This window comes from Hippocampus comes, unplaced genomic scaffold (assembly GCF_001891065.2).
Source record: "Hippocampus comes isolate QL1 unplaced genomic scaffold, H_comes_QL1_v1.1 scaffold82, whole genome shotgun sequence".
NCBI lineage: Eukaryota > Metazoa > Chordata > Actinopteri > Syngnathiformes > Syngnathidae > Hippocampus > Hippocampus comes.
The window spans coordinates 2,427,325-2,441,186 of NW_017805135.1; the positions used below are offsets into that span (position 1 = coordinate 2,427,325).

General features: G+C 41.5%; 1 protein-coding gene across 8 annotated transcripts in view; it reads right to left on the reverse strand.

The window, feature by feature from the left end:
• chd9 (chromodomain helicase DNA binding protein 9) overlaps positions 1–13,862 on the reverse strand; it is an 88,349-nt gene that overhangs the window by 38,129 nt on the left and 36,358 nt on the right. For all 8 annotated transcript variants that reach the window (XM_019866616.1, XM_019866615.1, XM_019866613.1 and 5 more), the window contains one exon: positions 10,642–11,072. In XM_019866616.1, coding sequence (XP_019722175.1) covers positions 10,642–11,072 — 431 coding nt within the window. The remainder of the gene's footprint in view (positions 1–10,641; positions 11,073–13,862) is intronic.

The window sequence follows — 13,862 nt, forward strand, 5'->3', positions numbered from 1 at the left end:
GGGGGCTGTGAGGGGGAGACAAAAGGATTCCCACGCTTGCTGGTAGCTGCTCTCGTTAATTTGTCACGAAATTTTAAGGATGACCTCCATAAGTGGCTTTCGTTGATGACCAAGGAACAATAAAGAAGACTTGGCAGCAAATATGTGCGTCTCTGTCCCCATTGCACAGCACATCATGGTGTGACAACAATAAATACAGAATGTACGTCTTACAGTGAAGCTGCATTAATGTGAGGTCATTAGCATCCTCACCTTGTTGTTGTTGACTTTTGGACTTGCACTGCATATAAAAAGAATCTTGGGGCTAAAGGAAGTCAGTGAGCACGAGGGTTAAGTATGGCCTATAAAATACTCATTGGACAACGGCAACAAGGCGGGAGAAGCGAGAGTAAAAAAAAAAGAGAAAAACATCAGTTAAATACCGCCTTTTCCTTACTGGAATTCCCACAAACACAGGTGGCGTAACAGCCTTCATACTACCTCTTAAGGGAGAAAAATAGCAGGTCATTGGCAAAGAAAGATGGAAGAATAATGCTGTTCTTTTGCAGGCGGTGTCAAAGGTGCAACAGAGTGCTTTGCCTCGGTCATTCCCAAACACACTAATGTTTCATATTAGAGACAATCAGTCGCAGATGATCCAATTTGACTCAAAATGTGTCATGTATTTGCCACAAATACTGCATCATTTTTGGAACAATTTTGTTCGGTGGTGTGTCAAATCAAGATTTCTGAAATGTAGACAATGTGGCCCCCCCCCCAAAAAAAAAGCCTGGGTAACATGAAAGTACCATATAAAAAAGGCAATAGCAAGCATCCCCCCCCCCGGTGTGTGAGTGTGTATGTGCATGGGTGTGTGTGTGGTGGGGGTGGGCGGTGTGGGTTAGTTGCACTGTGTTGCCGCACTTGAACTAAAACAAAAGACCAACAGACCAGAAAAACGTGAACCTGCCTGTTCTTTTTGTTGTTTGATGTGCTTCTGTTTGTAAAAAGCAAAACAGAAATTCTTCAGACAGGTGGGGGAGAGGGGCCAGGAACACAGCGACTTTGTTATCGCATTTTGCAGCGTTACCTGGCAAGCCAGGGTCATGGGATTCACCCAGACTGTAGCGGCTCTGAAGTATGGACGCTGGATGTATTATCTGGTTGTGGAAAGTGTGAAGAAAAAGCCTATTCGTGCAGCGGTGCAGTGCTATAAAGAGCTGCCTCCTCCTTCTGTTGGCCCCTCCCCTTCCTTTGCTTTCCCTTCCCCCCCTCATCATGATATTACATTTCACAAACCCTCTGACAATGACACATTATGGTTGCCACGCAACATGCCCTTGAGAGCCGGGGTTTTGCAGCCCCGGCAGTGACGTCACTTCCTGTGCAAAATGCAGCTCCACACGTGCCTGGCCTTGAGCCCCGAACAGCGAGCATTGAGAAATGTGCCATGTCAGGGTGACATGAAGTCTACCAGCTCTGACACCCACAAAGGTTATAGAGAATAATCCGACTCATCAAAATGTTTCTGGTGGAATAAGAGTGTTGCCGTGCACTGGCTCAGCAGATTAAACACAACGACACGGTTGAAGCGGCTCTTAGTTTTTACCTGCTACTAACAGATTCTGGGATTTTTATCATTTATTTCATTACACGAGTTGAATCAGTACATCTACCTTTCCCAGTCTGTATTCAACAAGTATCTGAAAAAAGGCATCTGACACAAAAAGGGCAGCACACCGAGCACGAAGCCCGAAATGGAGGAAAACATGGAATTCCTACATGTTACATTCCGGCCCTGCATATTTGTTATTAGAGCTGCAAAATAATTTTGACTGTTGAGAGCAGCTCATTCAATGTCGGTTTTACGGTGCTGTATGACTACATTTTGGAACTGCATCCGTGAATGCGGGCAGGAACCCGCAAGAGCGTGTGCTCTGCGTGTCCTGACCAACAACATGCTGGCAGCAGCATGGCTAAACATAAGACGGAGGATCAGGTATTCACTGTGGGCTAATTTTTTCCCACGATGCCTGGCTACGGTGACTTGTTCAGCCCCAAAGGTTCATTTATCCTGTTGTTGGTGCAGATCGGCTTGTATTCACACCTGTAGCGAACCGCACCGAGTCCATCAAGACCACCCCAGAAAGTGGGTCACGGCCTGGTCGTTTCATCCACACTTAAATTTGTGTGTGCATATTCACACCTGCATAAAAGGCCGGACCAGTGTGGGGGAAAAAAAGCCTGGTCCGATTAAAGATTAAACTGTAGGTGTGAATACACCAAAAGATAAAAAGAGCAGAAGACAAACGCCGCAATTGAATTTAATGAATAAAACTTGATTTTCATAGATTAGGAATTATAAAAGACGGTGAGTGTTGTCATATTACCTGTCTGTATGTTTAATACAGAACTTGTGGGTGAATATTCGTTATTTAAAGGGATATCACTCCTGGAACAAAGTGCTCATTTTCGAGGAGGCCGTCGATGGGATTTCCCATTGACTGTTAGCATTCGCACTAGCGAAGTTTTTCTAAAAAGAAGTATGTCTTGTATTTAAATATAAAATGTGCATAATTCTTTTTGTTGTGTGTTTAGTTTTACATTTTCATTTTTGTATGAAACATCTTAAGGTCACTGACGGGGTGGCAGAATAAAGATGCGCTTGTTGAAAGCAACACAGTGCATTCATGGTCATTTCACAATTTAGGAACTTCCAAATACACACTCTGCTGTTCAGCAAATTAATCATTTTTCTTTGATTACAGTGTTTTTATGATCGTGAGCCAAAACGTTGACATTTTGATTCATTGCCCAGCCCTAATCTGCAGACGATGAGCACACGGAAGCAAGAGCTGCTGTCGACCACGGCTCACACCCAGTCACTCACGCGCAGACTAGCCAACAACCAACACCCCACCAGGCCCTGCCTCTTAAAGGCACATATCTAATACACACACACACACACACACACACACACACACACACACACACACACACACACACATGCACACGCACACACTTTTTATTGCATGGCTTTCAACTCAGCATGAGACTTGCATTTTTTGAATGTTTTATTGTGTTTTTTGTTTCGTGTCATTAATTTAAGATAAGAAAACCTTTATTAGATTATTGTTTTGACTTGTCTTTATTTTTATATGTCTGATTTTTTTTTACTTTATGTAAAGCACTTTGTATGCAGCTGCGGTTGTTTTAAAGTGTTCTATAAAATAAAGTTGACTTGATTTTATTGATTTTATATTTTACATCTCTAATTATATGTAGAATTTATGCTTGCAATTTGTTTTGCCTTCAAACACAAGTGAAGTGTGTTTAAAAATGTTTTTTTAACTAGTCTGAATGTGTTTACAGTGTATGGTGGGTCAAACTATTAAAACCAAGTTTTTTTTTTATATGGGCTCTCTGTCACATATTTTTAGCTATTTTGACGTAGGGTGTGAATGCATCCCTCGCGATAAATGGGGATTCACTGTAAATATTTGCATGGAAAACACCTCTGGGGCAAACATGCAAAACAGTCAACTGAAGAACAGTAAATACGGCAGCAACCGAGCGTGCCCTTTTGTGCCATGTGACGACTAATTCTTAAGTCTCGAATCTCTGCACGTCCGTAGCGTTATAAACCAAAGGACACTTGAAAACTTGGAGGGAAAATGGAGTGCACAACTTGGCTGCCACCAGCAGGAGCATTGTTTATTTGACAACATGCTGTCAGCTACGGAACATTGTTCCACACAGACCATTGCTGTGGCAACTCTCCTTTAGCAATGGGGCGCTGTCAATGAGACAGCAAGCAACAAATGATTTAATTAATTGACTGTTAAGTCGGCACAAAATCTATGATTACGACACATCGGGAGTCTGATTCTTGTTTCTCGTGCTTAATATTTTTCAAACCTCTTCAACAGAATAACAGAATAAGGCACTGGCACTGTGCTGTCAAATAGTCCCCAAATTAAAAAGAAATGGACTCATTTGCATATTAACACCAAACTAACCTTGTGTATATTTAAAAAAAATACAATTCCAACATACCGTGACAACACGACTAGCTCATGGTTCAGTGCTTTTAACTTTTCCCTGGCCATTTTGTTTTTTACCAGAGCATATTAGCCCGCTGCTGCATCAGTTTATCAGTCACCTTGCGCGTTCCTCTTACCCATATCTCAACTCGGTGACCCGCTTGACAACCTTTTCGTTTCCAACTCTCATCATGCCCTTTCATTCCTGGCAACCTGCATTCTCATTCTAATCTATTCTGACACGGTAGATTGATTCTTCAGTTTGCAAATTCTTTTTGCCGCTCATTTACTTCCTTTAAAGGGCCCTCGTCCTCCACACTGAAACACAAACAACTACATTAGTCAAACGTGTGTGGAGAGTATGTCTCGAATGAGCCCACCAAGCCTTGTCCATCCTAACAACACGGCTAATGCCTTGCAAGGTAGTGACCCATGCTGCTCTCTAAAAAAACAAACAAACAAAAACTGTTACCAGATGTAACAGAGTGACCAGACGGTACGTTTGTCTCGGGATAAAATAAAAATAATGTTTCATGCTGTTCATTTGGCAGGGATAGATGGGCTGGCATATGTTTACGCGACAAGCTCCAACAACATGATGCATGCAAAGTGATGGCGACCATTTTGGTTTTTTTTTCAACCAGCTATCAGAAACATTTCTCAGAAGTCATGTGACAAGACTGGTCGCCAGGTTGCTTCTGGAGTAAGATTCGATCAGTATTTTTTTTTTTTTATCTGGAAAATCATTTTTTTATTTGTGTTAGGTATGGAGCAAGTCAATCTATGGAATGCATCAATTCCAAGAGCCTGTTATAAGGCTAATTATTAAGAATTTGGTCACTAGTATGGAACTGATCAATCAGGTCTTGAAGCCACAGAAGCAAAATGCAGAGCACTTCAAACAGCGTGAAATACAGCCATGTGTTGTTTTGTCATACAACAATAAGGTTGGCTCAACCTTTCAAGATGAAAAATGGATACTGCACTCGGTCTGACGCACATACACGCATGTATCACGCAACACCCCGCAGGCATGCACACACCCTGCAAAGGATTAAAAGAGAAATAAAATCATTTTAAAAAATCTGATTTACAGGAGCAAAGACAGAACCGTGCGGGGAGGTAAGGCAGCAATACTGTGGTATAGTATGCAGTGGAATATAGGCTACACTTGAACCTCCATTTTCTATCATGTAATTGAACTCACATGCACCATTTTGTGTTGTATTTTTCCCACTACTCCGAGCGCTTTGAAGCATCAGCATATTAGGGAAACAGGCCGGCACTCAGGAAACATTTCAACAGCTCCGAGCATGATGGAAGAAGCATATTTTTAATCAGGGGAAAAAAGAAAAAAAAAACTATAATAACATTAAGGAGAGGGGCGGGAGCACATTGCTCTCATCTGATAATTATACACAGTTATTTTACAGCCGGTAGCGTGCATGGAAAATCAAGTTCCAGCCTGCGGAGAAAGCAGAGATCGTGATGGCTGCAAAATAAATAAATAGAAAATGTGCTTGACTAAATGGATGCATCGCAGAGGTAAATACTGACGGACGGGAGATACTCTGCATTGTTTTTTTGTTGTTGAACTGTTCGTTATGTAACACAGTTAAGTTCACATTTGGTACAGAAAGTAAACAACCCTCCCAATAAATAAATAAATAAATGGTATATGATTACCATATTCTTTTCTTCTTTCTTCTTTCTACCCATTATCTTGCTGCTGTGGACTGTAAATTTCCCCATTGTGGGACAAATAAAGGATATCTTAATCTTAGTCTTAATATTGAACTGCAACACATTTCTGGGCAGATGAAACAAAACGAGGGCTGGACGATTCATTTAATTCAAATCGACATGAAATTGTAGTAGAAAGTAATCTTCAAATCACAAAGGCTGTAATTTGAAAAAAAAATTGGTCGCTCGCTCGATGGGTGTCATTATTATTATTATTTTTTTTGTGTCTTTAAATTCAGTGCTTAAAAAGTGCAGTCGACGATTAAATATAATTTTTTTCATGAAATTAAAAAGCCACAAATTGTTGTTACAGTTATTGTTGTAATCTGACTCACTCACTGACTCATGTTTATGCCACACTTGTTTGGTAGGTTTTGTGAAGTTATTGTAGTGAAAGTTACGAGATCGCAAATCAAATTGTTTAATAATATTAATTCATTTTTCTTTATTTTATTTTCGCGCAATTTAACCTATAAGACCAAAACATTTATGGATAATAAATCAGTTTTTTTTTTATATTGTAATACTGATTAATTTACTCGATGTGTTTTGTTAAATTTTATTTCGTTTTAAATTGCAACGGTGAAAGGAAAAAAATGCAATTCAATTAATTTTTTCACTTAATTTAGTAAGCAGCTTTGTTGTAGTCTGCCCATCTGTCACAATTTTTGGCTTGTATTTTCCTCAGCTGCGCTAAGTTTCTCGGAAACTTTCTGAAAGGAGCTGCAAGAAAAACTGCCGGCATCATGAAGTCTTTGTAAGATTAAAAAAAAAAAAATGTTATCATGGCAGTAGCATGCAATCTACATGGACAATTGAGGTTGCGATCAGAAGGACATTTGAAACTCCAAGTGTGAGCGCATGCGATCTTCCGAATCATCAAGAATGGAGGATGCCGCCTGCTTCAGGGGAGGCAGAGCACACCCTCCATTGAAATGCTTTAATATTTGATGAGGCGAGCCTGGATGGTGCGTGCCAATGAGCAGGACTCTCCTCCAGGGCTCCTTGTCATCATCCTCGCAGGCTGTCTTCATTAGCGATAGCACATTGGAAGAGCAGTCAGTCTTGATGGGCAAGCACGCTGCCGTCACTCGATCATAGCTTCGGGGCATTCGCAGCGACAACAAGACCTTGACCTTTTTCAGAAAACATTTTAAAATGTGCTTGTCCCGTGGCGCTCTTGCTGGCTATGTTACGCGACAAGCTTCCTTCCTTCCTTTGTCTTGTTTCGACATGAATGACCTGTGGCCAAAGCAAGTCTGAAATTTGATCGTATAAACCTGATTGCAGTGATCCATGCTGCTTCCTATGCAATATTTTCACCAAACTTTGCGTCACAAATAGGCTTAGATGTTGCAACTCACTGAATAAAAATCAGGTCATCTGGCACCGGTGTAAAAGGCTTCTTGATATCGCTATTTATTATTATTCTCCCGACGATCTACAGTAATTGCCTTTTTGGAGGCCTCAACATACCTAAACATGTAATAATTGTTGAATGTCCTGGTGAATATGAATGCCAGTGTTTCCCAACCGTTACTGAGCCAAGTCACATATACATTAAAAGAATCTATCCTTTCCCCACCCCTTCACCCCCCCAAAAAAATCTCACAAAAAGCATATTGAGTGAAACTAACCTTGCGAAATCAACAATTCTGTTTACGAAAAAAATTTGGAATAACTATTGCCTCAGTTCACCTCTATACTTTGGTTTACAGTCTTGGCATCGACATGGATGGGTGAGTTATACTTTTCCTGCTGATGGGCAAAAAACTCGTTACACTTTGTTAGTACTGCATCTTTATTTTTTGTTTTTGCTCGAAATTAGCCCACAGTATGTCACCAACACTAGAAATAGTTCTTCTATTTGCCGGTATTGTCTACATACCGCATGATACCATTTCACGGTGATATGCTTCCTTCCTAATCAATTGGCGAGTTAAATGCCGTCTGGCTGGCGGAGGATGATGTCACTATTTTGCAGCTAACGCAGCTATCGTCATTTGGCCCGTGGACCCGGCGTTAGAAACTGATCCAAGGGACTGTGGTAAACGGAACCGAAGCACCATCAAACGTGATTGACAAGCAGCTCTTCTCAAATCAATCCGCAACAAAATGGCTGCTGTGCAATGTGCTGTTTCCAAGCAGCGACAGCGATATCGCATTATGCCGGGTAAGTCAGTTGCGTGTGTGACGAATCGCCAACACTGAGTCCATGCGCCTTTAAAGCAACATTTCGCACACTCCCACCAGGAGCTTGTACATCTGAACTTGCCATCAGCTCACAGCGAGAGGCACTCACAAGTCGGTAAGGTTATAACCAGACCATCACTATGGCTTAATTCACTACAACATAGGGTGTAATTTCCTATAAATGCTGTAAAACAGAAGAAAAAATGGGTACAATGCTATGATGTAATAATGACTGTTACACAAGAAGGCCCTGGAACAGCAAGCTCCATTCGGAGGCTGTATTCTTTCCTAATGTAGGCCATGCATGGTTACACTGACGAAAAAAAATAGGTTACGCAGCTCATTACCCCGCAACAAGGACGCCTCATGGTGCTACCTTTTGAAAGAGAAAAATTAGACCAATTGGGTATGCATTTCATTAAACGGTCTGTTCGTCGACTCCAGTGCAGGGTGTTGTGGAGGGAAAGTACCTTAAGCCATCTCATCTTGCAATATTTTGCCTCAAAGATAAATCCGTTGATCAAACAATGCTTTGGTTGAAATTTCGAAGAAAACGTGGCGACAGCGGTGACACCAAATTAGCATGCGAGCGATCGAGATGCAACCCGACGAGCCTTGAGATGCATTCCCGCTTTGACTAATTAACGCGAGGAGAAAATTCGGCATCATTACCACATTCAATCATTCGTGTGCTGCCTCAGCCTTCGCATCGACACTGGCTGTTGTTCCAATAGAAATGTGTGTGGTGTGGCCGACAACTATTCAACACCACCATAACGGCGGAACAGGGAGATGGGAAGGCGAATTACACTTGCTTGCATATGCGAGCCAGCGCTGTGTCACTTGCGAATGCGGCTTTTGTTTACACCTGGCCCGTTTCTGATGGCCCGTGCCTGGTTTATTGTCACGGCACGCTATAAAAGTCTGAACTTTGAGCTGCCGTAAACCACCACCTCTGGAAAAACACCAGCAAAAATCTCATCTCAAATCTAAATCTTTGTATATGGGACATACTGTACCATGATTAAAGGGTAGGTTTGTAAACAATCTATCAGCATTGAGCCACCTTTTACAAAAACTACCACTGCCAATCCATTCATATTCATTGCCGAGATGGCAGGGATACTATTGACACAGGCAGGCTGCATTATAGTGGACAGTTTTGTTTTGTTTTTTTATAGCACCACTTAAGCTTTTTTTCACAGATTCCACAAAATGTCACAAAGAACCCAAAGGATCATGCATTATAAATTTATTTTGCATCAAAAAAAAAAAGTTTATTTTCACAGTCCAACAAGACCAAATTAAAAAGAGTCGTTGGGCAATGTATGTAGGTGCAAAAGTAAGCGAAGCCGAAGCTGCACTGTTTAAAACAAGCAGTCAAGTAGAATCAGGTGGAACAAATCCGTTGTTAACCACTGAAATGGATCAATGAAACGAGAGAGGTTTAGCCAAAGAAATTCTGCATCAGTGATCTAAACATAGATAAAACCAAGTCACTTTAGTCTTACCCAGTTGAACACAGACGGTTCAGTCATGCCAAGAGGAAGCGAAATCTCAAAGGACCTCAGGAAGAAGGTAGTGACAACACGCGTGTCTGGGGAAAGCTATAAAGTCACCTAAAAAAATTGAGATTCATCGTTCTACCGTGAGGCAGATTGTTTACAAATGGAGAGAAAATTGCTACAACCCTGAGAAGTGGTTGACCTTCTAAAATATCAGCAAGAGCCGTGAAGAAAAATGATAATTCGAGTAAAAGCCAACCCAAACATCACACAAAAAAAACTCAATCAACAAGGCTTTCATGATAGGGTTGCTCCAAAAAAGCCCTGGCCCACAAAAAAAAACAAAAAACAAAACCGCAAGTCTCAACTTTGCCAGAGAGTATCTGGACAACCCTGAAGCTTTTTCAAAATCCATTCTGTGGCCAGATAAGTCCAAATATTGACACAATTGTCACCACCAAAACCACCAGGTTTGGCAAAAAGTCAACACTGAATACCAGCAAAAGAACCCTCACCATACAGTGAAGCAGATATACAGTGTTTATGTATGAATGTGTGTGTGTGTGTGTGTGTGTGTGTGTGTGTGTGTGTGTGTGCGCACACATGTTAGTATATGTGTGTGAGTGTTAAAACTGTCTGCATGACCTGACAGTAGAATATTATCCAAAAAAGAATCTTTTGAAAAATAATCCGTCCTTGGCCCCATTTTAGGCTTCTAATTAAATGTTTAATTATTATTTCTAAACTTGTCATGGCACTGATGCAACCGGAGACTGTTGAAGAGGCCGACCGAATATTTTTCGATGCACGCCATGCATACGCACTCTCACACGCACTCGGTCTTCTGTCCCGGCTGCTGCACACAGCTGTGTTGTGCTGATGGTTTTAACTTTTGAACTTGACAGCAGCAGCTAAAAAGAAGATTTTGGACAACCCTTGGTACAAATACTCTGTAAATATATGTAATGGTGATTTCCTATGTACACGGCTGCATCGGTGGGCCTGGAAAATCACTGTGGACATTCTCACCGGGTCTACAGACAACTTGATCACCTCTCTTTTATTTTTAACCGATTGTACATTCTGAAAAGCACAACATCAAACTGATAGCACTTTGTGGTTGGCAACTTTGCAGCCTGACTATTGAGCCAGAGGAGTAAAAGATGAGGAGCACATACCCGATCTTGGGCTTCTGCTTGGATGTGGAAGAAGGGACAATGCAGGCCTTCCTTGAGGCTTTAAATTTGGACCGCGCTTTGCCATTTCCTTTATGCTCCTGATGGCTCTTGTGCTGAGACGACGACCCAGGGAAGCTCTGGGGGCTCATGATCCTCGGGATGTTCTTCTCGCCGCGCTGGCGGGCTTTAGCTATAGCCTCCGATATGATCCGATTGGCCTTTTCCTGCTTGTCCAAAGGCGTCACGTCCAGCTGGTTGTGCGTCCGCCGCGGTGTCCTCTTTTCCGAAGGGGAGCTAGACGAGGACGAGGAGGAGGACGACGATGATGAGGACGACGACGAAGAGGAGGAGGAGGAGGAGGACGAGCTGCTCTTCATCACGGGACTGAGGGCCCGGACGTGGCTCGCGGGACCATTGGTGTTCTTTCGAGGCTTTAAATAAAGAAACAAGAAATAAGAAATCAGCCAAAGTCGATGTCTCCATTTCAAAAACATATTACAGATGAGACCAAGTTTCCTGCAGCTGAAAAACAGCTCACAAATACACCACTGAAACACAGACTGACACGCAATCACAGGATCGGCCTGTTTTTAAACTGTCATTCATGAATTTCACAAGGCTAAGATTGAACATTTTCCTTATTTCAGTCCACTTGCTTCATGGCTAAGTGGGAGCAGTGACCAACATGAACGAGCAAACAGAAGTCATGGAAGAAACTTCAGTATCCACTTTGTAATATGGCACACTATTGCCCAGTATGTTAGCAACAGTTAGGCCATGGCTGAGATCGATGCTAATGGCTTTCTGGTACTGGCGCACTTAAGTGAATTTAAGAATACTGGGGAATATGTAATTTTAGGACCCAAGGGGACCTGTAAAGCATTTTATTTTGCATCGGCTTTATGTAAAGATATTGACACCACTTCACATAGATCCAGCGTCACTTTGGAAACAAAGAGTTATGTGGACCAACTACTAGCTTCCAGGGTTTTACCCAAGGGCAGGATTTTTAAAAACTAAGTATCAGCATCTATGTCAGTTGAATATTTGATGTTTCTAAGCATCAACTTCACGGCCACGGCAGCAGTACAGTCAATATACAATCTGCAGGAGGAATGTTATCAAACTCATGATCTTCAGTTGAACATACCATTAAACAGAGCTGCAGTCCAACCATTCATCCATATAAACAAAGACCCCAAGCAGTCTTAAATTCTTTGCTCAAATGGCCCCTGGAAGACCTTCAGCTTGAGAAAAGCCAACATTACTCCAATTAATCTAGATCAGGCGGGGAGTAACCTTGAAAGTGTGTGCCACGTGAAAAGTCAGCTAAAATGAAGTCACACTGGGAATAAAAGTAAAGTGTAGCATTCAGCCTCGAGGGCGTAAATAATCCAGGCCAGGCTGATACATGATCATATGTAAATGATGGATCGCGTGACTGCAGTGAGGAGTCGCGACATGGAGGATAGACCCGCAAATGGGCAACCTGCAGTGTCGACTAGTGGCCATGTCGACATGTCTGAGTTCTGTTATTATTTCACTGCACATTGCAAGCTAAATACAAATTTAGAGGGCATTTACACGAGACCCTTTGTGACTCAATATCAACTAAGAGCAGCCATTTTCTCGAGTAACCAAGTAACCATAACCTGTCCTGTCTAAATTTGGGCATGAGGCCAGTTATACCCTGTTACGACCCTTACGAAAAAGTAGCAAAAACAAAGTTTACATTATGAAGTATACTCGAGTATAAGTTTATAAAATTTACTTTTTCATCCTAAATTGGAACACATGAAGTTTCAAAAGTATAATTTAAGAATCTGTCTGTATATTTCTCAATACAAGTCAAGTATAGTTAAGCAGACTTATAGTGTAGTGCTTCAAATGTATTTTTTGAAAAAAGTTAACTAAACAGTATTCTTGAATAAATTACTTTTGCCGAGGGTAATAACCCGCCAATGGCAGGACAAATATAGACAACTAACTATTCAAACTCACATTCACACCAATGGGCAAATTGGAGTTTTAAATCGACATAATGTGTATGTTTTTGGAATGTGGGAACAACCCCGACCACCTGGAGAAAATTTTCACTATCGCTCCACTCAGAGATATCGCGAGGCAGGTTTGAGCCCGAATGACCTGGTCATGAGGCACATTAAGCACCGTATATACGTTTTTGTTTTTTTTCCAATTGATTTTGGCGCTATTTAAGTCGAGCTTTTAGAGCAAGTGACGCTGTTTGAAATGTGACGGTCATTTTGTTGTATGGTTTCACTCTAAATTGAAGGCATTTTTACCAGATTTTTTTTGTAGGAGTTACCATTAAAAAAATAATTAAGTTCCAAGAAACACAGACATTTTCCCAGAAACCATGATACAAATGTATATATTCTTGGCGCTTTGTATTCAGGTTGAAGTGGCCATTCTAACGACTGTCAGCATTCTGACTGAGTGCCATTTTTGGGAAGTCTTGGTATGTTGCTACTGTAATTATGACTTCAGTACTATTGGTTAGCGATAGACTACGGTGGGTTTACACTTGTGAACGTCTGGGTTACTTCGCTATCTTCGGAGAGGAACACCACTGTAAACCGAGGACCCACTGTATTAGAATGACACATTTTCACTCATTGCTTCAACTGCTTTATCGTACTTTGCAGCCATTCTTGAACTAAAATCATTATAAAATAATAATAATTTTTAAAAAGAAACAACATTTTGGTTGTGCGTGTAGAGGATAACAGTGAAAAGTTTTGGACATGAAAAACACATTGAAGCACTGAAAAATGCTCTTCTGCAAAGCAAATAGAAGACGATGTCACATTTGAAACTGTTAAAAATTAACACATCGTCACATGGCTGAAAGCACACTCACTCAGCGCTGTGCTTACCGTTTTTGATTGCATAATTTTATGTCCTAGAAGTGTTTTCCATCTAAAACATACTGTAATTATGACTTTACTATTACACTGCATTTGCATGCACTGACACATTCAGGTTATGTCGCCGGTTAAACCCTTTACCCGTGTCGTTTTGGCAGGTCTGTACGTGAAACTTAAACAGAAAAACGCCCGTCCCGTTTGACTAGGTTGTTGCGAAAACTACCCCCAGCTACAACTTTGCCAGCAACATGTGTACCTGCGTGGACTGGAGGCAGGCCAACAAAAACAAGCGCTCACAAAGGCTGCATTATGACCAGTCACGTGTGCAACGCT